The sequence below is a fragment of the Ranitomeya imitator genome, chromosome 1 (assembly GCF_032444005.1).
Source record: "Ranitomeya imitator isolate aRanImi1 chromosome 1, aRanImi1.pri, whole genome shotgun sequence".
NCBI classification, from domain to species: Eukaryota; Metazoa; Chordata; class Amphibia; order Anura; family Dendrobatidae; genus Ranitomeya; species Ranitomeya imitator.
In genome coordinates this window covers 984978527-985005906 of record NC_091282.1, presented here as the reverse complement: position 1 = coordinate 985005906, position 27380 = coordinate 984978527, and the positions used below count along the sequence as shown (strand labels likewise).

The 27380-nt window shown below is 45.6% G+C and overlaps 1 protein-coding gene across 4 annotated transcripts in view; it reads left to right on the top strand.

Annotated features, from left to right (window-relative positions):
* Positions 1-27380, top strand: part of NUDT6 (nudix hydrolase 6) — a 94912-nt gene that overhangs the window by 1703 nt on the left and 65829 nt on the right. For all 4 annotated transcript variants that reach the window (XM_069743920.1, XM_069743919.1, XM_069743917.1 and 1 more), the window contains exon 2: positions 1957-2160. In XM_069743920.1, coding sequence (XP_069600021.1) covers positions 2001-2160 — 160 coding nt within the window. In that variant the 5' untranslated portion in view covers positions 1957-2000. The remainder of the gene's footprint in view (positions 1-1956; positions 2161-27380) is intronic.

The window sequence follows — 27380 nt, the reverse complement described above, 5'->3', positions numbered from 1 at the left end:
TAGAAAGGGCAAACTGGTTAGTAGCTGCAGCCGCCTCTCGCTTTCTGGCAGGTAGCAGAAAATCGCAGCAAAATAAGGACAAGAACGACACCAGGAAAAGCTCATCATCTCAGGAAGTATGCTAGAAGAACAAGAGGCCGTGCTGAGGGGTTAATCATTTACCTGAGGCTTCCATAGCTGTAACATAGAGATTAAACATATCCTGCAGATGTACTAATTCTGCCAGACACACAGACCATGGAGACCTCTACCCGGCAGTCTGAACAGGCCCCAGATTTATCACAGTGGCTCGTTCTGGATAATTTATTTGTCTGATGACTTTATTGATTCACACGACCCAGTTCATCGGTCTGGTCAGTAATCTGTGTCCGCTGGACGGGAGCCCTGACTCCCATCTACTACCTGATGGCAGCTGCGGCTCTTCTTTTGATTATCAGGACTGGCCCGCAGGAGAATCCTCCAGTGGGCCCCTATGCAGGAGTGTGCCATCATCTTATACAAGCAGTACTTGGCACAATTCTCTTGATTCGCTATGTACAGACACAGGCAGAGTCTTAGTCATTTAACAATCAACCCAATTTATTGCCATAGGAATTTCTGAATGAAGGTAAAGTCATATTTGCATGTAGCTGTAAAGTGTGGCCCTAGAGCCGATGTTACTGGAGGGCCCTTGGCACCCCCGCCCGACACATGGCAATGATGTAATCAAAAGAGGACCACGACCATCCGGTAAGAGGAGGTTCTCAGGGCTCCCATCCAGTGGGCACAGATTACTAAGGCTACTTTCACACTAGCGTTTTTTGTAAATCCGTCACAATGCGTCGTTTTGCAGAAAAAACGCATCCTGCAAAAGTGCTTGCAGGATGCGTTTTTTCCCCATAGACTTCTATTGGCGATGCATTTGCGACGGATTTGCACACTTCGCATCCGTCTTGCGACGGATGCGTCGTGCTTTGGCGGACCGTCGGGGAAAAAAAACCCCTACATGTAACGTTTTTTTCTCCCGACGGACCGCTTTTTCCGACCGCGCATGCGCGGCCGGAACTCCGCCCCCACCTCCCCGCACCTTACAATGGGGCAGCGGATGCGCCGGAAAAATGCATCCGCTGCACCCATTGTGCAAAGCGTTAAACGCTAGCGTCGGAATCTCTCCCCGACGCATTGCGACGGGGAGATTCCGACGCTAGTGTGAAAGAAGCCTAACGGGTCCTCGAACCTGTTTGCACCAACTCTATTTACATTACTTTTTGTTGGATGTAAATTCAGACAAGTTTTTTGTACCAAAATTTTGCCATACCTTTAAGCCACGCCAACTTTATCTAAGCCATGGCTTGTTGTCAAGAACATCAAGTAATCAACCTCATTTGTTAAAAGTGTCTAAAACTCTTGATACATGTGAGGCAAGGGTACCAGAACTGTGGCCTGTACATTTGCCACAGAATTTCTAGCCACTCCAGTGAATGTTTTTTTTTTTAAGAATGGTAAAACTGACGAGGACAACAAAAAAAAGGGGGAAAAAGTCGCCAATATTTACACCAGTGATCTGCAACTATTTAACCCTACAGATATGTGCTGTTGTGAGAAGAAATCAGCATTGTTTTCTAATTCTACACAAACTTTTAAAACCTTTATTCCACTTAGTACAATGAGAATTGGGACTTTCAAAAAAATAACAATTTATGACATCCTAGGCCTATTTTCATAGCTTGTCCACTTTTCCAACCATATTTTAAAAAATGCAGAGAATGGTGAAGAGTCCCCCAAATTGATAATTTTGTGCAAAAGTTATGCAAAACAAACCTTGCACCCTTTGGATGCTCAAAGACTTAATGCAAAAGTCTTGATAAATTGAGTAGGTAGAAGTAGCTTTTGCTGTTTGTTTCCACTTTAGATATTTATGTCCCTTAAGATGCCCCATAAGAAGAGAAATAACCTAGTGGCATGTTTCCCATTTAGGAGCCATTGAGGGATGGAGAGAAGAAGGCAGGATTGCAGTGTGGATGCATGTCCCCATCACGCTGAGCGGTCTGATAGCCTACGCTGCCGCAGAAGGATTTACCTTCCATCATGCTCAAAATGACACCTCCACATTGACACTCTGGTTAAGGGATGGTCCAAGCAAGCTGCCGGAGTACGCCACACACCAAGTCGGGGTTGCAGGTTAGTTAAATGTCTTAATTTCCATTTCATTGTTAAAAAGTAACTGCAACTTAAGATACAGAATGAGCCATTGATTTAGTGTTTACCTATGTAGTCCTGATCAAGAGATCCGCCATGGTGATATCCACCATTTGTTATACAGACCGGTTTTTAATTTTTAATTTTTTTTTTTTACCACGCTCCAAAACACATTAAAACCCCACGTAGCTTTACCATGTTTTACAATGCAGTTTAGGGTTTATACGAATGAAATGAATGTATTTCACATGTTTCCCCATAAAAGCTGCCCAGAAAAGTCATGGTAAACCCATGTGCACGGTAAACGGTAAAAACAAAGATTCATGAAAATCACATGTTACATGTTTAGTATAATAGTGACACACCGAGACCCAAACAAGGTCGACATTAGAGGTGGAAAACTGGGCAATTGTCTGGGGTCCCCATCACAAGAGGACCTTCTATAACACATTATCCAGGTGGAGATTTGGTGGGCCACCTGCCTTCACATACCAGAAACCACACTGAGAATCACACTCCATTCGAGTTTCCAAGGCTAGAAGGATCTCTGGTCAAATCATGGTCACCAGACCAATGGTCCTTCACCGTCTGGAGGAACTGAAGAGAAGGAGAGCCTGGAATGTTGTTAGGTCTTCCCTCTGGCCTGTTTTGTTCAGCAACTCTATTCTAGCATCTGCCATTGTCCTCTACACTCTGGTGGTTGTGTGTGCGTCACCACACAATAGGAACAGTGGCCATTTTGAGGTTTCAGGATGAGAAGAATCACTCTTGCTAGCTCCATTTTTGTTTTTCTTTTCCGTGGTTGGTGTGAACCTATCGAGTTTTCCCCTCTTCGGTCTTTACAACTTGCACAATTTTTCCTGGGTTCACCCTGTTTTTAGCTTTTCCCACACTTTATATAGATTGCGAGGGAGGACGTACAGCCCCCACATCTAACAATGCTGGCACCATAGACGGGCATTTGCAGGAAATGAGTTGAACACTAGTTTGTCAGGTGATTGGATCATCTGTGCTGCCATCAAAATCATCACCTATGTTAACAGGAGATATGCTGCCGAAAACGTACTATATGTGGACAGGACGGACGTATTAGTAGTTGCATTGTCCTCACCGTATGTTGTCAGACCGGGTAAAGACGCCGGAAAATGATTGGAGAAAAAGACTTATATAGAGAGAGTATAAAAGCGTTTGGTGCTTGTCTATCAGTCTGAAATCACCTTGTGTAAATGCACCTTGAGTGTTTCTGTGTGATGGAACAATATCCTAGCAGTTGGGTATAACTTTTAATGTTGCCCAGAGTCACACTTTGTCTAAAACCGGCGCTGATCACGGCATATTACCCATCAGAATAGGCTATATAGATTTAAAGGTGTTGGCCAGCACTTATCTATTGTTGGGCTATCCCATAAGACAAGTCATCAATATCAGATTGGTGGGGGCTTGCAGCAGCTAAAAGGAAACCATGTGCAGAGCTGGGAAAGCCCGATTCCATACACTGTAAAGGAAGTTGTGTGATACGGCAGCTTAGACCCTATTCACATTAATGGGAGCTGATCTGCATCACTTGAGAATGGCTACTACACAGTGTGCGAGGCTGACTCCAAACACTGCGCACATCTGACTGCCAAGAGAGCGGCTAACAGCTGATTAGTGGTGGGAGTCAGCCCACCCTAATCTGAGACTGATCACCTATATCAAAGTCCTGGACAACCACTTTGAAATGACACAACCTGATATGAGGCGTTGTTCGAGTGCCATCGTTCGATCAGCTTTTATTGCCACACTTCTTGAAATTGCAGCAAAATGACTGGCTTTGCCATTGCTTTGTTTTTATTTTTTTGCCGCTAAAGCTGCACTTTTGCACCTTGTCAATCTTAGTTTCATCGTTTTTACATTTGATACACTGCCGAATGTGCAAGTTTTCCCACCTACAAAGAATGCAGAGGTCTGTAATTTTTATCATAGGTACACTTCAACTGTGAGAGAATCTCAAAAAAAGCTGAAAATCACATTGTATGATTTTTCTATAATTAAATTGCACTTTATTGCATGAAATAAGTATTTGAAACAGTAGAAAAACAAAACTTATTTTATTACAGCAATATTTGTACAGAAACCTTTGTTTGCAATTCCAGAGATCCTTAGTAACCCACTACGCCATGATGGATTAATATGGCAGTGTATCAGATACTTGTAGCTCCATCGTGGGGGAACAATCCTTCCTGACTCCACATACGGCAATCAGACTAGTTCCCTGGATGAACACATCATCACATTATCTAATGCCCAGAACCTGTAATATTATATCAGCATCCAGACCTCCTTATACTTGTTTATTACAACATCATACGGCAGAGAGTTCCATAGTCTCACTGCTCTTACAGTAAAGAATCCGCCTCTGTGATGATGATGATATTTTATGAACAGTCCCATTAAGTGTTATACTCATGAAATGAGTGTATAAATGAATGTAATGTAGTGTGTGTATTATGTTCTCACCTACCGCTGCTCTCTCCCTTATGTCTCTTCTCAGCAGACTCTGGGGGTCACACTGCCTTCTGTATGACCCACGAGTGGCTTTTCCAATGTAAGGCTACGTTCACATTAGCGTTGCGTCGGCGACGCAGCGGCGACGCACGGAAAAACGCGCGCATTTTGCGACGCGTGCGTCGTTTTTGACGAAAATCGGACGCACAGAAAATGCTACATGTAGCGTTTTCTTGCGTCCGACGCTAGCGTCAGAAACGACGCACGTGGCGAAAAACGCCACCAAAACAACGCACGCGTCCCCTATGTTAAACATAGGGGCGCGTCGCCGCTGCGTTGCCGACGCAACAGCGACGCACATTAGCGTAACGCTAATGTGAACGTAGCCTAAGGCTACGTTCACAGTAGCGTCGGAATCTCCCCGTCGCAATGCGTCGGGGAGAGATTCCGACGCTAGCGTTTAACGCACTGCACAATGGAGGCAGCGGATGCATTTCTCCGGCGCATCCGCTGTCCCATTGTGAGGTGCGGGGAGGTGGGGGCGGAGTTCCGGCCGTGCATGCGCGGTCAGAAAAAGCGGTCCGTCAGGAGCAAAAAACGTTACATGTAGCGTTTTTTGCTCCCGACGGTCCGCAAAAGCACGACGCATCCGTCGCTCGACGGATGCGACGTGTGGCAATCCGTCGCAAATGCGTCGTCAATTCAAGTCTATGGGGAAAAAACGCATCCTGCAAGCACTTTTGCAGGATGCGTTTTTTCTGCAAAACGACGCATTGTGGCTGATTGCAGAAAACACTAGTGTGAAAGTAGCCTAAGACTATGGAGTGTCAGACCGAGGCTACATAAACTTTCATTGTGAAAGCGACTTCCGGCTCAAGCCTATAGTGAGCCTGATAGTCACAATTGTGGTGACATGACGGAGAAGCGGAGCACAACGTACTATATACACACATTTAATGAATAAAACACCTAGCGGGAGTTCTTCTTTCTTTTTTTATTTTTAGACTTCGGTCCAAGATCATAATTAGGGCTCATTCCAAGTATAGTGCAAATTGTCTTGTTTTGTTTTTTTCCCAGCAGAGGGCGACAACCCAAAAGATGACTGGTAAACATGTTGCTACATGTTCTAAGTTCTGAATTCTTCACTGCTCTTTTTTTAATTGTAAAGCTAAAATATGAGTTCTCTTCTGAACGAGTGTCATGCCAGGCTGCATTCACACATTTGTATTGTCTATTTGCCATATGTGCCATCAAAGCGCTTGCATGGAAAACAGTTATCGCCAATTACCAAAGGCAAAAAACAGACCCCTTATAAAGACCCTGAAGTAAAACGTAACTTTTTATTCTTATACTAGTAATCAACAAAAAGCCTCACACTCATTAAAAATACATTGCACTAGAAGTGATCATTCAATGATGAAATCGGCCTAGATTTAGTAAAGCGCTCGTGCTAATATTACTAGCAATTTAATGGCAGATGCAGTGTCCTAGATTCTGCGATGGCTCCACTCACTCATGCAGCTCTCTGATACTGTAGAGTAGTTCTATACTCTGGTATACGGCCGATCATACAGAAGCAGCGGGCTCACTATTATGGCCTCACTCATGCAGCTCTCTGATACTGTAGTGTAGTTTTATATTCCTGGTATACGGCCGATCATATAGAAGCAGCGGGCTCACTATTATGGCCTCACTCATGCAGCTCTCTGATACTGTAGAGTAGTTTTATACTCCTGGTATACGGCCGATCATATAGAAGCAGCGGGCTCACTATTATGGCCTCACTCATGCAGCTCTCTGATACTGTAGAGTAGTTTTATACTCCTGGTATATGGCCGATCATACAGAAGCAGCGGGCTCACTATTATGGCCTCACTCATGTAGCTCTCTGATACTGTAGAGTAGTTTTATACTCCTGGTATACGGCCGATCATACAGAAGCAGCGGGCTCACTATTATGGCCTCACTCATGTAGCTCTCTGATACTGTAGAGTAGTTTTATACTCCTGGTATACGGCCGATCATACAGAAGCAGCGGGCTCACTATTATGGCCTCACTCATGCAGCTCTCTGATACTGTAGAGTAGTTTTATACTCTGGTATATGGCCGATCATACAGAAGCAGCGGGCTCACTATTATGGCCTCACTCATGTAGCTCTCTGATACTGTAGAGTAGTTTTATACTCCTGGTATACGGCCGATCATACAGAAGCAGCGGGCTCACTATTATGGCCTCACTCATGCAGCTCTCTGATACTGTAGAGTAGTTTTATACTCTGGTATACGGCCGATCATACAGAAGCAGCGGGCTCACTATTATGGCCTCACTCATGCAGCTCTCTGATACTGTAGAGTAGTTTTATACTCCTGGTATACGGCCGATCATATAGAAGCAGCGGGCTCACTATTATGGCCTCACTCATGCAGCTCTCTGATACTGTAGAGTAGTTTTATACTCCTGGTATACGGCCGATCATATAGAAGCAGCGGGCTCACTATTATGGCCTCACTCATGTAGCTCTCTGATACTGTAGAGTAGTTTTATACTCCTGGTATACGGCCGATCATATAGAAGCAGCGGGCTCACTATTATGGCCTCACTCATGCAGCTCTCTGATACTGTAGAGTAGTTTTATACTCCTGGTATATGGCCGATCATACAGAAGCAGCGGGCTCACTATTATGGCCTCACTCATGCAGCTCTCTGATACTGTAGTGTAGTTTTATACTCTGGTATACGGCCGATCATTCAGAAGCAGCGGGCTCACTATTATGGCCTCACTCATGCAGCTCTCTGATACTGTAGAGTAGTTTTATACTCCTGGTATTCGGCCGATCATACAGAAGCAGCGGGCTCACTATTATGGCCTCACTCATGCAGCTCTCTGATACTGTAGTGTAGTTTTATACTCCTGGTATTCGGCCGATCATACAGAAGCAGCGGGCTCACTATTATGGCCTCACTCATGCAGCTCTCTGATACTGTAGAGTAGTTTTATACTCCTGGTATACGGCCGATCATATAGAAGCAGCGGGCTCACTATTATGGCCTCACTCATGCAGCTCTCTGATACTGTAGAGTAGTTTTATACTCCTGGTATATGGCCGATCATACAGAAGCAGCGGGCTCACTATTATGGCCTCACTCATGTAGCTCTCTGATACTGTAGAGTAGTTTTATACTCCTGGTATATGGCCGATCATACAGAAGCAGCAGGCTCACTATTATGGCCTCACTCATGCAGCTCTCTGATACTGTAGAGTAGTTTTATACTCCTGGTATATGGCCGATCATACAGATGCAGCATGCTCACTATTATGGCCTCACTCATGCAGCTCTCTGATACTGTAGAGTAGTTTTATACTCTGGTATACGGCCGATCATACAGAAGCAGCAGGCTCACTATTATGGCCTCACTCATGTAGCTCTCTGATACTGTAGAGTAGTTTTATACTCCTGGTATACGGCCGATCATACAGAAGCAGCAGGCTCACTATTATGGCCTCACTCATGCAGCTCTCTGATACTGTAGAGTAGTTTTATACTCCTGGTATAAGGCCGATCATACAGAAGCAGCAGGCTCACTATTATGACCTCACTCATGCAGCTCTCTGATACTGTAGAGTAGTTTTATACTCTGGTATACGGCCGATCATACAGAAGCAGCAGGCTCACTATTATGGCCTCACTCATGTAGCTCTCTGATACTGTAGAGTAGTTTTATACTCTGGTATACGGCCGATCATACAGAAGCAGCAGGCTCACTATTATGGCCTCACTCATGTAGCTCTCTGATACTGTAGAGTAGTTTTATACTCCTGGTATACGGCCGATCATACAGAAGCAGCAGGCTCACTATTATGGCCTCACTCATGCAGCTCTCTGATACTGTAGAGTAGTTTTATACTCTGGTATACGGCCGATCATACAGAAGCAGCAGGCTCACTATTATGGCCTCACTCATGTAGCTCTCTGATACTGTAGAGTAGTTTTATACTCCTGGTATACGGCCGATCATACAGAAGCAGCAGGCTCACTATTATGGCCTCACTCATGCAGCTCTCTGATACTGTAGAGTAGTTTTATACTCCTGGTATAAGGCCGATCATACAGAAGCAGCGGGCTCACTATTATGGCCTCACTCATGCAGCTCTCTGATACTGTAGAGTAGTTTTATACTCCTGGTATAAGGCCGATCATACAGAAGCAGCGGGCTCACTATTATGGCCTCACTCATGCAGCTCTCTGATACTGTAGTGTAGTTTTATACTCTGGTATACGGCCGATCATACAGAAGCAGCGGGCTCACTATTATGGCCTCACTCATGCAGCTCTCTGATACTGTAGAGTAGTTTTATACTCCTGGTATACGGCCGATCATACAGAAGCAGCGGGCTCACTATTATGGCCTCACTCATGCAGCTCTCTGATACTGTAGAGTAGTTTTATACTCCTGGTATATGGCCGATCATACAGAAGCAGCGGGCTCACTATTATGGCCTCACTCATGTAGCTCTCTGATACTGTAGAGTAGTTTTATACTCCTGGTATATGGCCGATCATACAGATGCAGCGGGCTCACTATTATGGCCTCACTCATGCAGCTCTCTGATACTGTAGAGTAGTTTTATACTCTGGTATACGGCCGATCATTCAGAAGCAGCAGGCTCACTATTATGGCCTCACTCATGCAGCTCTCTGATACTGTAGAGTAGTTTTATACTCCTGGTATAAGGCCGATCATACAGAAGCAGCGGGCTCACTATTATGGCCTCACTCATGTAGCTCTCTGATACTGTAGAGTAGTTTTATACTCCTGGTATACGGCCGATCATACAGAAGCAGCAGGCTCACTATTATGGCCTCACTCATGCAGCTCTCTGATACTGTAGAGTAGTTTTATACTCCTGGTATAAGGCCGATCATACAGAAGCAGCGGGCTCACTATTATGGCCTCACTCATGCAGCTCTCTGATACTGTAGTGTAGTTTTATACTCCTGGTATACGGCCGATCATACAGAAGCAGCGGGCTCACTATTATGGCCTCACTCATGCAGCTCTCTGATACTGTAGTGTAGTTTTATACTCCTGGTATACGGCCGATCATACAGAAGCAGCGGGCTCACTATTATGGCCTCACTCATGCAGCTCTCTGATACTGTAGAGTAGTTTTATACTCCTGGTATACGGCCGATCATACAGAAGCAGCGGGCTCACTATTATGGCCTCACTCATGCAGCTCTCTGATACTGTAGAGTAGTTTTATACTCCTGGTATATGGCCGATCATACAGAAGCAGCGGGCTCACTATTATGGCCTCACTCATGTAGCTCTCTGATACTGTAGAGTAGTTTTATACTCCTGGTATATGGCCGATCATACAGATGCAGCGGGCTCACTATTATGGCCTCACTCATGCAGCTCTCTGATACTGTAGAGTAGTTTTATACTCTGGTATACGGCCGATCATTCAGAAGCAGCAGGCTCACTATTATGGCCTCACTCATGCAGCTCTCTGATACTGTAGAGTAGTTTTATACTCCTGGTATAAGGCCGATCATACAGAAGCAGCGGGCTCACTATTATGGCCTCACTCATGTAGCTCTCTGATACTGTAGAGTAGTTTTATACTCCTGGTATACGGCCGATCATACAGAAGCAGCAGGCTCACTATTATGGCCTCACTCATGCAGCTCTCTGATACTGTAGAGTAGTTTTATACTCCTGGTATAAGGCCGATCATACAGAAGCAGCGGGCTCACTATTATGGCCTCACTCATGCAGCTCTCTGATACTGTAGAGTAGTTTTATACTCCTGGTATACGGCCGATCATACAGAAGCAGCGGGCTCACTATTATGGCCTCACTCATGTAGCTCTCTGATACTGTAGAGTAGTTTTATACTCCTGGTATAAGGCCGATCATACAGAAGCAGCGGGCTCACTATTATGGCCTCACTCATGTAGCTCTCTGATACTGTAGAGTAGTTTTATACTCCTGGTATACGGCCGATCATACAGAAGCAGCAGGCTCACTATTATGGCCTCACTCATGCAGCTCTCTGATACTGTAGAGTAGTTTTATACTCCTGGTATAAGGCCGATCATACAGAAGCAGCGGGCTCACTATTATGGCCTCACTCATGCAGCTCTCTGATACTGTAGAGTAGTTTTATACTCCTGGTATACGGCCGATCATACAGAAGCAGCGGGCTCACTATTATGGCCTCACTCATGCAGCTCTCTGATACTGTAGAGTAGTTTTATACTCTGGTATACGGCCGATCATACAGAAGCAGCAGGCTCACTATTATGGCCTCACTCATGCAGCTCTCTGATACTGTAGAGTAGTTTTATACTCCTGGTATAAGGCCGATCATACAGAAGCAGCGGGCTCACTATTATGGCCTCACTCATGCAGCTCTCTGATACTGTAGAGTAGTTTTATACTCTGGTATACGGCCGATCATACAGAAGCAGCAGGCTCACTATTATGGCCTCACTCATGCAGCTCTCTGATACTGTAGAGTAGTTTTATACTCCTGGTATAAGGCCGATCATACAGAAGCAGCGGGCTCACTATTATGGCCTCACTCATGCAGCTCTCTGATACTGTAGAGTAGTTTTATACTCTGGTATAAGGCCGATCATACAGAAGCAGCGGGCTCACTATTATGGCCTCACTCATGCAGCTCTCTGATACTGTAGTGTAGTTTTATATTCCTGGTATACGGCCGATCATATAGAAGCAGCGGGCTCACTATTATGGCCTCACTCATGCAGCTCTCTGATACTGTAGAGTAGTTTTATACTCTGGTATACGGCCGATCATACAGAAGCAGCGGGCTCACTATTATGGCCTCACTCATGCAGCTCTCTGATACTGTAGTGTAGTTTTATATTCCTGGTATACGGCCGATCATATAGAAGCAGCGGGCTCACTATTATGGCCTCACTCATGCAGCTCTCTGATACTGTAGAGTAGTTTTATACTCCTGGTATATGGCCGATCATACAGAAGCAGCGGGCTCACTATTATGGCCTCACTCATGCAGCTCTCTGATACTGTAGAGTAGTTTTATACTCTGGTATACGGCCGATCATACAGAAGCAGCAGGCTCACTATTATGGCCTCACTCATGCAGCTCTCTGATACTGTAGAGTAGTTTTATACTCCTGGTATAAGGCCGATCATACAGAAGCAGCAGGCTCACTATTATGGCCTCACTCATGCAGCTCTCTGATACTGTAGAGTAGTTTTATACTCCTGGTATACGGCCGATCATACAGAAGCAGCGGGCTCACTATTATGGCCTCACTCATGTAGCTCTCTGATACTGTAGAGTAGTTTTATACTCCTGGTATACGGCCGATCATACAGAAGCAGCAGGCTCACTATTATGACCTCACTCATGCAGCTCTCTGATACTGTAGAGTAGTTTTATACTCTGGTATATGGCCGATCATACAGATGCAGCGGGCTCACTATTATGGCCTCACTCATGCAGCTCTCTGATACTGTAGAGTAGTTTTATACTCCTGGTATACGGCCGATCATACAGAAGCAGCAGGCTCACTATTATGGCCTCACTCATGCAGCTCTCTGATACTGTAGAGTAGTTTTATACTCCTGGTATACGGCCGATCATATAGAAGCAGCGGGCTCACTATTATGGCCTCACTCATGCAGCTCTCTGATACTGTAGAGTAGTTTTATACTCTGGTATACGGCCGATCATACAGAAGCAGCGGGCTCACTATTATGGCCTCACTCATGCAGCTCTCTGATACTGTAGTGTAGTTTTATATTCCTGGTATACGGCCGATCATATAGAAGCAGCGGGCTCACTATTATGGCCTCACTCATGCAGCTCTCTGATACTGTAGAGTAGTTTTATACTCTGGTATACGGCCGATCATACAGAAGCAGCAGGCTCACTATTATGGCCTCACTCATGCAGCTCTCTGATACTGTAGAGTAGTTTTATACTCCTGGTATAAGGCCGATCATACAGAAGCAGCGGGCTCACTATTATGACCTCACTCATGCAGCTCTCTGATACTGTAGTGTAGTTTTATACTCTGGTATACGGCCGATCATACAGAAGCAGCGGGCTCACTATTATGGCCTCACTCATGCAGCTCTCTGATACTGTAGTGTAGTTTTATACTCTGGTATACGGCCGATCATACAGAAGCAGCGGGCTCACTATTATGGCCTCACTCATGCAGCTCTCTGATACTGTAGTGTAGTTTTATACTCTGGTATACGGCCGATCATACAGAAGCAGCAGGCTCACTATTATGGCCTCACTCATGCAGCTCTCTGATACTGTAGAGTAGTTTTATACTCCTGGTATACGGCCGATCATACAGAAGCAGCGGGCTCACTATTATGGCCTCACTCATGCAGCTCTCTGATACTGTAGAGTAGTTTTATACTCCTGGTATACGGCCGATCATACAGAAGCAGCGGGCTCACTATTATGACCTCACTCATGTAGCTCTCTGATACTGTAGAGTAGTTTTATACTCCTGGTATAAGGCCGATCATACAGAAGCAGCGGGCTCACTATTATGGCCTCACTCATGTAGCTCTCTGATACTGTAGAGTAGTTTTATACTCCTGGTATACGGCCGATCATACAGAAGCAGCAGGCTCACTATTATGGCCTCACTCATGTAGCTCTCTGATACTGTAGAGTAGTTTTATTCTCCTGGTATACGGCCGATCATACAGAAGCAGCGGGCTCACTATTATGGCCTCACTCATGTAGCTCTCTGATACTGTAGAGTAGTTTTATACTCCTGGTATACGGCCGATCATACAGAAGCAGCAGGCTCACTATTATGGCCTCACTCATGCAGCTCTCTGATACTGTAGAGTAGTTTTATACTCTGGTATAAGGCCGATCATACAGAAGCAGCGGGCTCACTATTATGGCCTCACTCATGCAGCTCTCTGATACTGTAGAGTAGTTTTATACTCCTGGTATACGGCCGATCATACAGAAGCAGCAGGCTCACTATTATGGCCTCACTCATGCAGCTCTCTGATACTGTAGAGTAGTTTTATACTCTGGTATACGGCCGATCATACAGAAGCAGCGGGCTCACTATTATGGCCTCACTCATGCAGCTCTCTGATACTGTAGAGTAGTTTTATACTCCTGGTATATGGCCGATCATACAGAAGCAGCGGGCTCACTGTTATGACCTCACTCATGCAGCTCTCTGATACTGTAGAGTAGTTCTATACTCCTGGTATACGGCCGATCATACAGAAGCAGCGGGCTCACTATTATGGCCTCACTCATGCAGCTCTCTGATACTGTAGAGTAGTTCTATACTCCTGGTATACGGCCGATCATACAGAAGCAGCGGGCTCACTATTATGACCTCACTCATGCAGCTCTCTGATACTGTAGTGTAGTTTTATTCTCCTGGTATACGGCCGATCATACAGAAGCAGCGGGCTCACTATTATGGCCTCACTCATGTAGCTCTCTGATACTGTAGAGTAGTTTTATACTCCTGGTATATGGCCGATCATACAGAAGCAGCGGGCTCACTATTATGGCCTCACTCATGTAGCTCTCTGATACTGTAGAGTAGTTTTATACTCCTGGTATATGGCCGATCATACAGAAGCAGCAGGCTCACTATTATGGCCTCACTCATGCAGCTCTCTGATACTGTAGAGTAGTTTTATACTCCTGGTATACGGCCGATCATACAGAAGCAGCGGGCTCACTATTATGGCCTCACTCATGCAGCTCTCTGATACTGTAGAGTAGTTTTATACTCTGGTATATGGCCGATCATACAGAAGCAGCGGGCTCACTATTATGGCCTCACTCATGTAGCTCTCTGATACTGTAGAGTAGTTTTATACTCCTGGTATACGGCCCATCATACAGGAGCAGCGGGCTCACTATTATGGCCTCACTCATGTAGCTCTCTGATACTGTAGAGTAGTTTTATACTCCTGGTATACGGCCCATCATACAGAAGCAGCGGGCTCACTATTATGGCCTCACTCATGTAGCTCTCTGATACTGTAGAGTAGTTTTATACTCCTGGTATACGGCCGATCATACAGAAGCAGCAGGCTCACTATTATGGCCTCACTCATGCAGCTCTCTGATACTGTAGAGTAGTTTTATACTCCTGGTATACGGCCGATCATACAGAAGCAGCGGGCTCACTATTATGGCCTCACTCATGCAGCTCTCTGATACTGTAGAGTAGTTTTATACTCTGGTATACGGCCGATCATACAGAAGCAGCGGGCTCACTATTATGGCCTCACTCATGCAGCTCTCTGATACTGTAGAGTAGTTTTATACTCCTGGTATACGGCCGATCATACAGAAGCAGCGGGCTCACTATTATGGCCTCACACATGCAGCTCTCTGATACTGTAGAGTAGTTTTATACTCCTGGTATACGGCCGATCATACAGAAGCAGCGGGCTCACTATTATGGCCTCACTCATGCAGCTCTCTGATACTGTAGAGTAGTTTTATACTCCTGGTATAAGGCCGATCATACAGAAGCAGCGGGCTCACTATTATGGCCTCACTCATGCAGCTCTCTGATACTGTAGAGTAGTTTTATACTCTGGTATACGGCCGATCATACAGAAGCAGCAGGCTCACTATTATGGCCTCACTCATGCAGCTCTCTGATACTGTAGAGTAGTTTTATACTCCTGGTATAAGGCCGATCATACAGAAGCAGCGGGCTCACTATTATGGCCTCACTGATGCAGCTCTCTGATACTGTAGTGTAGTTTTATACTCTGGTATACGGCCGATCATATAGAAGCAGCGGGCTCACTATTATGGCCTCACTCATGCAGCTCTCTGATACTGTAGAGTAGTTTTATACTCTGGTATACGGCCGATCATACAGAAGCAGCGGGCTCACTATTATGGCCTCACTCATGCAGCTCTCTGATACTGTAGAGTAGTTTTATACTCTGGTATACGGACGATCATACAGAAGCAGCGGGCTCACTATTATGGCCTCACTCATGCAGCTCTCTGATACTGTAGTGTAGTTTTATACTCTGGTATACGGCCGATCATATAGAAGCAGCAGGCTCACTATTATGGCCTCACTCATGCAGCTCTCTGATACTGTAGAGTAGTTTTATATTCCTGGTATACGGCCGATCATATAGAAGCAGCGGGCTCACTATTATGGCCTCACTCATGCAGCTCTCTGATACTGTAGTGTAGTTTTATATTCCTGGTATACGGCCGATCATATAGAAGCAGCGGGCTCACTATTATGGCCTCACTCATGCAGCTCTCTGATACTGTAGAGTAGTTTTATACTCCTGGTATATGGCCGATCATACAGAAGCAGCGGGCTCACTATTATGGCCTCACTCATGTAGCTCTCTGATACTGTAGAGTAGTTTTATACTCTGGTATACGGCCGATCATTCAGAAGCAGCGGGCTCACTATTATGGCCTCACTCATGCAGCTCTCTGATACTGTAGTGTAGTTTTATATTCCTGGTATACGGCCGATCATATAGAAGCAGCGGGCTCACTATTATGGCCTCACTCATGCAGCTCTCTGATACTGTAGAGTAGTTTTATACTCCTGGTATATGGCCGATCATACAGAAGCAGCGGGCTCACTATTATGGCCTCACTCATGTAGCTCTCTGATACTGTAGAGTAGTTTTATACTCTGGTATACGGCCGATCATTCAGAAGCAGCGGGCTCACTATTATGACCTCACTCATGCAGCTCTCTGATACTGTAGAGTAGTTCTATACTCTGGTATACGGCCGATCATACAGAAGCAGCGGGCTCACTATTATGGCCTCACTCATGCAGCTCTCTGATACTGTAGAGTAGTTTTATACTCCTGGTATACGGCCCATCATACAGAAGCAGCAGGCTCACTATTATGGCTTCACTCATGTAGCTCTCTGATACTGTAGAGTAGTTTTATACTCTGGTATACGGCCGATCATACAGAAGCAGCGGGCTCACTATTATGGCCTCACTCATGTAGCTCTCTGATACTGTAGAGTAGTTTTATACTCTGGTATACGGCCGATCATACAGAAGCAGCAGGCTCACTATTATGGCCTCACTCATGCAGCTCTCTGATACTGTAGAGTAGTTTTATACTCCTGGTATACGGCCGATCATACAGAAGCAGCAGGCTCACTATTATGGCCTCACTCATGCAGCTCTCTGATACTGTAGAGTAGTTTTATACTCCTGGTATAAGGCCGATCATACAGAAGCAGCGGGCTCACTATTATGGCCTCACTCATGCAGCTCTCTGATACTGTAGAGTAGTTTTATACTCTGGTATACGGCCGATCATACAGAAGCAGCGGGCTCACTATTATGGCCTCACTCATGCAGCTCTCTGATACTGTAGAGTAGTTTTATACTCCTGGTATAAGGCCGATCATACAGAAGCAGCGGGCTCACTATTATGGCCTCACTCATGCAGCTCTCTGATACTGTAGAGTAGTTTTATACTCTGGTATAAGGCCGATCATACAGAAGCAGCAGGCTCACTATTATGGCCTCACTCATGCAGCTCTCTGATACTGTAGTGTAGTTTTATATTCCTGGTATACGGCCGATCATACAGAAGCAGCGGGCTCACTATTATGGCCTCACTCATGCAGCTCTCTGATACTGTAGAGTAGTTTTATACTCTGGTATACGGCCGATCATACAGAAGCAGCGGGCTCACTATTATGGCCTCACTCATGCAGCTCTCTGATACTGTAGAGTAGTTTTATACTCTGGTATACGGCCGATCATACAGAAGCAGCAGGCTCACTATTATGGCCTCACTCATGCAGCTCTCTGATACTGTAGTGTAGTTTTATATTCCTGGTATACGGCTGATCATATAGAAGCAGCGGGCTCACTATTATGGCCTCACTCATGCAGCTCTCTGATACTGTAGAGTAGTTTTATACTCTGGTATACGGCCGATCATACAGAAGCAGCGGGCTCACTATTATGGCCTCACTCATGCAGCTCTCTGATACTGTAGTGTAGTTTTATATTCCTGGTATACGGCCGATCATATAGAAGCAGCGGGCTCACTATTATGGCCTCACTCATGCAGCTCTCTGATACTGTAGAGTAGTTTTATACTCTGGTATACGGCCGATCATACAGAAGCAGCAGGCTCACTATTATGGCCTCACTCATGCAGCTCTCTGATACTGTAGAGTAGTTTTATACTCCTGGTATACGGCCGATCATACAGAAGCAGCGGGCTCACTATTATGGCCTCACTCATGCAGCTCTCTGATACTGTAGAGTAGTTTTATACTCCTGGTATACGGCCCATCATACAGGAGCAGCGGGCTCACTATTATGGCCTCACTCATGCAGCTCTCTGATACTGTAGAGTAGTTTTATACTCTGGTATACGGCCGATCATACAGAAGCAGCGGGCTCACTATTATGGCCTCACTCATGCAGCTCTCTGATACTGTAGAGTAGTTTTATACTCTGGTATAAGGCCGATCATACAGAAGCAGCGGGCTCACTATTATGACCTCACTCATGCAGCTCTCTGATACTGTAGAGTAGTTTTATACTCTGGTATACGGCCGATCATACAGAAGCAGCGGGCTCACTATTATGGCCTCACTCATGCAGCTCTCTGATACTGTAGTGTAGTTTTATACTCTGGTATACGGCCGATCATACAGAAGCAGCGGGCTCACTATTATGGCCTCACTCATGCAGCTCTCTGATACTGTAGAGTAGTTTTATACTCTGGTATAAGGCCGATCATACAGAAGCAGCGGGCTCACTATTATGGCCTCACTCATGCAGCTCTCTGATACTGTAGTGTAGTTTTATACTCTGGTATACGGCCGATCATACAGAAGCAGCGGGCTCACTATTATGGCCTCACGCATGCAGCTCTCTGATACTGTAGAGTAGTTTTATACTCTGGTATACGGCCGATCATACAGAAGCAGCGGGCTCACTATTATGGCCTCACTCATGCAGCTCTCTGATACTGTAGAGTAGTTTTATACTCTGGTATACGGCCGATCATACAGAAGCAGCGGGCTCACTATTATGACCTCACTCATGTAGCTCTCTGATACTGTAGAGTAGTTTTATACTCCTGGTATATGGCCGATCATACAGAAGCAGCGGGCTCACTATTATGGCCTCACTCATGCAGCTCTCTGATACTGTAGAGTAGTTTTATACTCCTGGTATAAGGCCGATCATACAGAAGCAGCGGGCTCACTATTATGGCCTCACTCATGCAGCTCTCTGATACTGTAGAGTAGTTTTATACTCCTGGTATAAGGCCGATCATACAGAAGCAGCGGGCTCACTATTATGGCCTCACTCATGCAGCTCTCTGATACTGTAGAGTAGTTTTATACTCTGGTATAAGGCCGATCATACAGGAGCAGCGGGCTCACTATTATGGCCTCACTCATGCAGCTCTCTGATACTGTAGAGTAGTTTTATACTCTGGTATATGGCCGATCATACAGAAGCAGCGGGCTCACTATTATGGCCTCACTCATGCAGCTCTCTGATACTGTAGAGTAGTTTTATACTCTGGTATACGGCCGATCATATAGAAGCAGCGGGCTCACTATTATGGCCTCACTCATGCAGCTCTCTGATACTGTAGAGTAGTTTTATACTCTGGTATACGGCCGATCATACAGAAGCAGCGGGCTCACTATTATGGCCTCACTCATGTAGCTCTCTGATACTGTAGAGTAGTTTTATACTCCTGGTATATGGCCGATCATACAGAAGCAGCGGGCTCACTATTATGGCCTCACTCATGCAGCTCTCTGATACTGTAGAGTAGTTTTATACTCTGGTATACGGCCGATCATACAGAAGCAGCGGGCTCACTATTATGGCCTCACTCATGCAGCTCTCTGATACTGTAGAGTAGTTTTATACTCCTGGTATACGGCCGATCATACAGAAGCAGCAGGCTCACTATTATGGCCTCACTCATGCAGCTCTCTGATACTGTAGTGTAGTTTTATATTCCTGGTATACGGCCGATCATACAGAAGCAGCAGGCTCACTATTATGGCCTCACTCATGCAGCTCTCTGATACTGTAGTGTAGTTCTATACTCTGGTATACGGCCGATCATACAGAAGCAGCGGGCTCACTATTATGGCCTCACTCATGCAGCTCTCTGATACTGTAGTGTAGTTTTATACTCCTGGTATACGGCCGATCATACAGAAGCAGCAGGCTCACTATTATGGCCTCACTCATGCAGCTCTCTGATACTGTAGTGTAGTTTTATATTCCTGGTATACGGCCGATCATATAGAAGCAGCGGGCTCACTATTATGGCCTCACTCATGTAGCTCTCTGATACTGTAGAGTAGTTTTATACTCCTGGTATATGGCCGATCATACAGAAGCAGCGGGCTCACTATTATGGCCTCACTCATGCAGCTCTCTGATACTGTAGAGTAGTTTTATACTCCTGGTATAAGGCCGATCATACAGAAGCAGCGGGCTCACTATTATGGCCTCACTCATGCAGCTCTCTGATACTGTAGAGTAGTTTTATACTCTGGTATAAGGCCGATCATACAGAAGCAGCAGGCTCACTATTATGGCCTCACTCATGCAGCTCTCTGATACTGTAGTGTAGTTTTATACTCTGGTATACGGCCGATCATACAGAAGCAGCGGGCTCACTATTATGGCCTCACTCATGCAGCTCTCTGATACTGTAGTGTAGTTTTATACTCTGGTATACGGCCGATCATACAGAAGCAGCGGGCTCACTATTATGGCCTCACTCATGCAGCTCTCTGATACTGTAGAGTAGTTTTATACTCCTGGTATACGGCCGATCATACAGAAGCAGCGGGCTCACTATTATGGCCTCACTCATGCAGCTCTCTGATACTGTAGAGTAGTTTTATACTCTGGTATAAGGCCGATCATACAGAAGCAGCAGGCTCACTATTATGGCCTCACTCATGCAGCTCTCTGATACTGTAGTGTAGTTTTATATTCCTGGTATACGGCCGATCATATAGAAGCAGCGGGCTCACTATTATGGCCTCACTCATGCAGCTCTCTGATACTGTAGAGTAGTTTTATACTCCTGGTATACGGCCGATCATACAGAAGCAGCAGGCTCACTATTATGGCCTCACTCATGCAGCTCTCTGATACTGTAGAGTAGTTTTATACTCTGGTATAAGGCCGATCATACAGAAGCAGCAGGCTCACTATTATGGCCTCACTCATGCAGCTCTCTGATACTGTAGTGTAGTTTTATATTCCTGGTATACGGCCGATCATATAGAAGCAGCGGGCTCACTATTATGGCCTCACTCATGCAGCTCTCTGATACTGTAGAGTAGTTTTATACTCCTGGTATACGGCCGATCATACAGAAGCAGCGGGCTCACTATTATGGCCTCACTCATGCAGCTCTCTGATACTGTAGAGTAGTTTTATACTCTGGTATACGGCCGATCATACAGAAGCAGCGGGCTCACTATTATGGCCTCACTCATGCAGCTCTCTGATACTGTAGTGTAGTTTTATATTCCTGGTATACGGCCGATCATACAGAAGCAGCAGGCTCACTATTATGGCCTCACTCATGCAGCTCTCTGATACTGTAGTGTAGTTCTATACTCTGGTATACGGCCGATCATACAGAAGCAGCGGGCTCACTATTATGGCCTCACTCATGCAGCTCTCTGATACTGTAGTGTAGTTTTATACTCCTGGTATACGGCCGATCATACAGAAGCAGCAGGCTCACTATTATGGCCTCACTCATGCAGCTCTCTGATACTGTAGTGTAGTTTTATATTCCTGGTATACGGCCGATCATATAGAAGCAGCGGGCTCACTATTATGGCCTCACTCATGTAGCTCTCTGATACTGTAGAGTAGTTTTATACTCCTGGTATATGGCCGATCATACAGAAGCAGCGGGCTCACTATTATGGCCTCACTCATGCAGCTCTCTGATACTGTAGAGTAGTTTTATACTCCTGGTATAAGGCCGATCATACAGAAGCAGCGGGCTCACTATTATGGCCTCACTCATGCAGCTCTCTGATACTGTAGAGTAGTTTTATACTCTGGTATAAGGCCGATCATACAGAAGCAGCAGGCTCACTATTATGGCCTCACTCATGCAGCTCTCTGATACTGTAGTGTAGTTTTATACTCTGGTATACGGCCGATCATACAGAAGCAGCGGGCTCACTATTATGGCCTCACTCATGCAGCTCTCTGATACTGTAGTGTAGTTTTATACTCTGGTATACGGCCGATCATACAGAAGCAGCGGGCTCACTATTATGGCCTCACTCATGCAGCTCTCTGATACTGTAGAGTAGTTTTATACTCTGGTATAAGGCCGATCATACAGAAGCAGCGGGCTCACTATTATGGCCTCACTCATGCAGCTCTCTGATACTGTAGAGTAGTTTTATACTCCTGGTATACGGCCGATCATACAGAAGCAGCGGGCTCACTATTATGGCCTCACTCATGCAGCTCTCTGATACTGTAGAGTAGTTTTATACTCTGGTATAAGGCCGATCATACAGAAGCAGCAGGCTCACTATTATGGCCTCACTCATGCAGCTCTCTGATACTGTAGTGTAGTTTTATATTCCTGGTATACGGCCGATCATATAGAAGCAGCGGGCTCACTATTATGGCCTCACTCATGCAGCTCTCTGATACTGTAGAGTAGTTTTATACTCCTGGTATATGGCCGATCATACAGATGCAGCGGGCTCACTATTATGGCCTCACTCATGTAGCTCTCTGATACTGTAGTGTAGTTTTATACTCTGGTATACGGCCGATCATACAGAAGCAGCGGGCTCACTATTATGGCCTCACTCATGCAGCTCTCTGATACTGTAGAGTAGTTTTATACTCTGGTATAAGGCCGATCATACAGAAGCAGCGGGCTCACTATTATGGCCTCACTCATGCAGCTCTCTGATACTGTAGAGTAGTTTTATACTCCTGGTATACGGCCGATCATACAGAAGCAGCGGGCTCACTATTATGGCCTCACTCATGCAGCTCTCTGATACTGTAGAGTAGTTTTATACTCCTGGTATACGGCCGATCATACAGAAGCAGCGGGCTCACTATTATGGCCTCACTCATGCAGCTCTCTGATACTGTAGAGTAGTTTTATACTCTGGTATACGGCCGATCATACAGAAGCAGCGGGCTCACTATTATGGCCTCACTCATGCAGCTCTCTGATACTGTAGAGTAGTTTTATACTCTGGTATACGGCCGATCATACAGAAGCAGCAGGCTCACTATTATGGCCTCACTCATGTAGCTCTCTGATACTGTAGAGTAGTTTTATACTCCTGGTATACGGCCGATCATACAGAAGCAGCAGGCTCACTATTATGGCCTCACTCATGCAGCTCTCTGATACTGTAGAGTAGTTTTATACTCTGGTATACGGCCGATCATACAGAAGCAGCAGGCTCACTATTATGGCCTCACTCATGTAGCTCTCTGATACTGTAGAGTAGTTTTATACTCCTGGTATACGGCCGATCATACAGAAGCAGCGGGCTCACTATTATGGCCTCACTCATGCAGCTCTCTGATACTGTAGAGTAGTTTTATACTCCTGGTATAAGGCCGATCATACAGAAGCAGCGGGCTCACTATTATGGCCTCACTCATGCAGCTCTCTGATACTGTAGAGTAGTTTTATACTCTGGTATACGGCCGATCATACAGAAGCAGCAGGCTCACTATTATGGCCTCACTCATGCAGCTCTCTGATACTGTAGAGTAGTTTTATACTCTGGTATACGGCCGATCATACAGAAGCAGCAGGCTCACTATTATGGCCTCACTCATGCAGCTCTCTGATACTGTAGAGTAGTTTTATTCTCCTGGTATACGGCCGATCATACAGAAGCAGCGGGCTCACTATTATGACCTCACTCATGCAGCTCTCTGATACTGTAGAGTAGTTTTATACTCTGGTATACGGCCGATCATACAGAAGCAGCGGGCTCACTATTATGGCCTCACTCATGCAGCTCTCTGATACTGTAGAGTAGTTTTATACTCCTGGTATATGGCCGATCATACAGAAGCAGCGGGCTCACTATTATGGCCTCACTCATGTAGCTCTCTGATACTGTAGAGTAGTTTTATACTCCTGGTATACGGCCGATCATACAGAAGCAGCGGGCTCACTATTATGGCCTCACTCATGTAGCTCTCTGATACTGTAGAGTAGTTTTATACTCCTGGTATATGGCCGATCATACAGATGCAGCGGGCTCACTATTATGGCCTCACTCATGCAGCTCTCTGATACTGTAGAGTAGTTTTATACTCTGGTATACGGCCGATCATACAGAAGCAGCAGGCTCACTATTATGGCCTCACTCATGTAGCTCTCTGATACTGTAGAGTAGTTTTATACTCCTGGTATACGGCCGATCATACAGAAGCAGCAGGCTCACTATTATGGCCTCACTCATGCAGCTCTCTGATACTGTAGAGTAGTTTTATACTCCTGGTATAAGGCCGATCATACAGAAGCAGCGGGCTCACTATTATGGCCTCACTCATGCAGCTCTCTGATACTGTAGAGTAGTTTTATACTCCTGGTATACGGCCGATCATACAGAAGCAGCGGGCTCACTATTATGGCCTCACTCATGCAGCTCTCTGATACTGTAGAGTAGTTTTATACTCTGGTATACGGCCGATCATACAGAAGCAGCAGGCTCACTATTATGGCCTCACTCATGTAGCTCTCTGATACTGTAGAGTAGTTTTATACTCCTGGTATATGGCCGATCATACAGAAGCAGCGGGCTCACTATTATGGCCTCACTCATGCAGCTCTCTGATACTGTAGAGTAGTTTTATACTCCTGGTATACGGCCGATCATACAGAAGCAGCGGGCTCACTATTATGGCCTCACTCATGCAGCTCTCTGATACTGTAGAGTAGTTTTATACTCTGGTATACGGCCGATCATACAGAAGCAGCAGGCTCACTATTATGGCCTCACTCATGCAGCTCTCTGATACTGTAGAGTAGTTTTATACTCTGGTATACGGCCGATCATACAGAAGCAGCGGGCTCACTATTATGGCCTCACTCATGCAGCTCTCTGATACTGTAGAGTAGTTTTATACTCTGGTATACGGCCGATCATACAGAAGCAGCGGGCTCACTATTATGGCCTCACTCATGCAGCTCTCTGATACTGTAGAGTAGTTTTATACTCCTGGTATAAGGCCGATCATACAGAAGCAGCGGGCTCACTATTATGGCCTCACTCATGCAGCTCTCTGATACTGTAGAGTAGTTTTATACTCTGGTATACGGCCGATCATACAGAAGCAGCGGGCTCACTATTATGGCCTCACTCATGCAGCTCTCTGATACTGTAGAGTAGTTTTATACTCTGGTATACGGCCGATCATACAGAAGCAGCGGGCTCACTATTATGGCCTCACTCATGCAGCTCTCTGATACTGTAGAGTAGTTTTATACTCCTGGTATAAGGCCGATCATACAGAAGCAGCGGGCTCACTATTATGGCCTCACTCATGCAGCTCTCTGATACTGTAGAGTAGTTTTATACTCCTGGTATAAGGCCGATCATACAGAAGCAGCGGGCTCACTATTATGGCCTCACTCATGCAGCTCTCTGATACTGTAGTGTAGTTTTATACTCTGGTATACGGCCGATCATATAGAAGCAGCGGGCTCACTATTATGGCCTCACTCATGCAGCTCTCTGATACTGTAGTGTAGTTTTATACTCTGGTATACGGCCGATCATACAGAAGCAGCGGGCTCACTATTATGGCCTCACTCATGCAGCTCTCTGATACTGTAGTGTAGTTTTATATTCCTGGTATACGGCCGATCATATAGAAGCAGCGGGCTCACTATTATGGCCTCACTCATGCAGCTCTCTGATACTGTAGAGTAGTTTTATACTCCTGGTATATGGCCGATCATACAGAAGCAGCGGGCTCACTATTATGGCCTCACTCATGTAGCTCTCTGATACTGTAGAGTAGTTTTATACTCTGGTATACGGCCGATCATACAGATGCAGCGGGCTCACTATTATGGCCTCACTCATGCAGCTCTCTGATACTGTAGAGTAGTTTTATACTCCTGGTATATGGCCGATCATACAGAAGCAGCGGGCTCACTATTATGGCCTCACTCATGTAGCTCTCTGATACTGTAGAGTAGTTTTATACTCTGGTATACGGCCGATCATACAGAAGCAGCGGGCTCACTATTATGGCCTCACTCATGCAGCTCTCTGATACTGTAGAGTAGTTTTATACTCCTGGTATAAGGCCGATCATACAGAAGCAGCGGGCTCACTATTATGGCCTCACTCATGCAGCTCTCTGATACTGTAGAGTAGTTTTATACTCCTGGTATAAGGCCGATCATACAGAAGCAGCGGGCTCACTATTATGGCCTCACTCATGCAGCTCTCTGATACTGTAGTGTAGTTTTATACTCTGGTATACGGCCGATCATATAGAAGCAGCGGGCTCACTATTATGGCCTCACTCATGCAGCTCTCTGATACTGTAGTGTAGTTTTATACTCTGGTATACGGCCGATCATACAGAAGCAGCGGGCTCACTATTATGGCCTCACTCATGCAGCTCTCTGATACTGTAGTGTAGTTTTATATTCCTGGTATACGGCCGATCATATAGAAGCAGCGGGCTCACTATTATGGCCTCACTCATGCAGCTCTCTGATACTGTAGAGTAGTTTTATACTCCTGGTATATGGCCGATCATACAGAAGCAGCGGGCTCACTATTATGGCCTCACTCATGCAGCTCTCTGATACTGTAGTGTAGTTTTATATTCCTGGTATACGGCCGATCATATAGAAGCAGCGGGCTCACTATTATGGCCTCACTCATGCAGCTCTCTGATACTGTAGAGTAGTTTTATACTCCTGGTATATGGCCGATCATACAGAAGCAGCGGGCTCACTATTATGGCCTCACTCATGCAGCTCTCTGATACTGTAGAGTAGTTTTATATTCCTGGTATACGGCCGATCATACAGAAGCAGCGGGCTCACTATTATGGCCTCACTCATGCAGCTCTCTGATACTGTAGAGTAGTTTTATACTCTGGTATACGGCCGATCATACAGATGCAGCGGGCTCACTATTATGGCCTCACTCATGCAGCTCTCTGATACTGTAGAGTAGTTTTATACTCTGGTATACGGCCGATCATTCAGAAGCAGCAGGCTCACTATTATGGCCTCACTCATGCAGCTCTCTGATACTGTAGAGTAGTTTTATACTCCTGGTATAAGGCCGATCATACAGAAGCAGCGGGCTCACTATTATGGCCTCACTCATGCAGCTCTCTGATACTGTAGAGTAGTTTTATACTCCTGGTATACGGCTGATCATACAGAAGCAGCGGGCTCACTATTATGGCCTCACTCATGCAGCTCTCTGATACTGTAGAGTAGTTTTATATTCCTGGTATACGGCCGATCATACAGAAGCAGCGGGCTCACTATTATGGCCTCACTCATGCAGCTCTCTGATACTGTAGAGTAGTTTTATACTCTGGTATAAGGCCGATCATACAGAAGCAGCGGGCTCACTATTATGGCCTCAC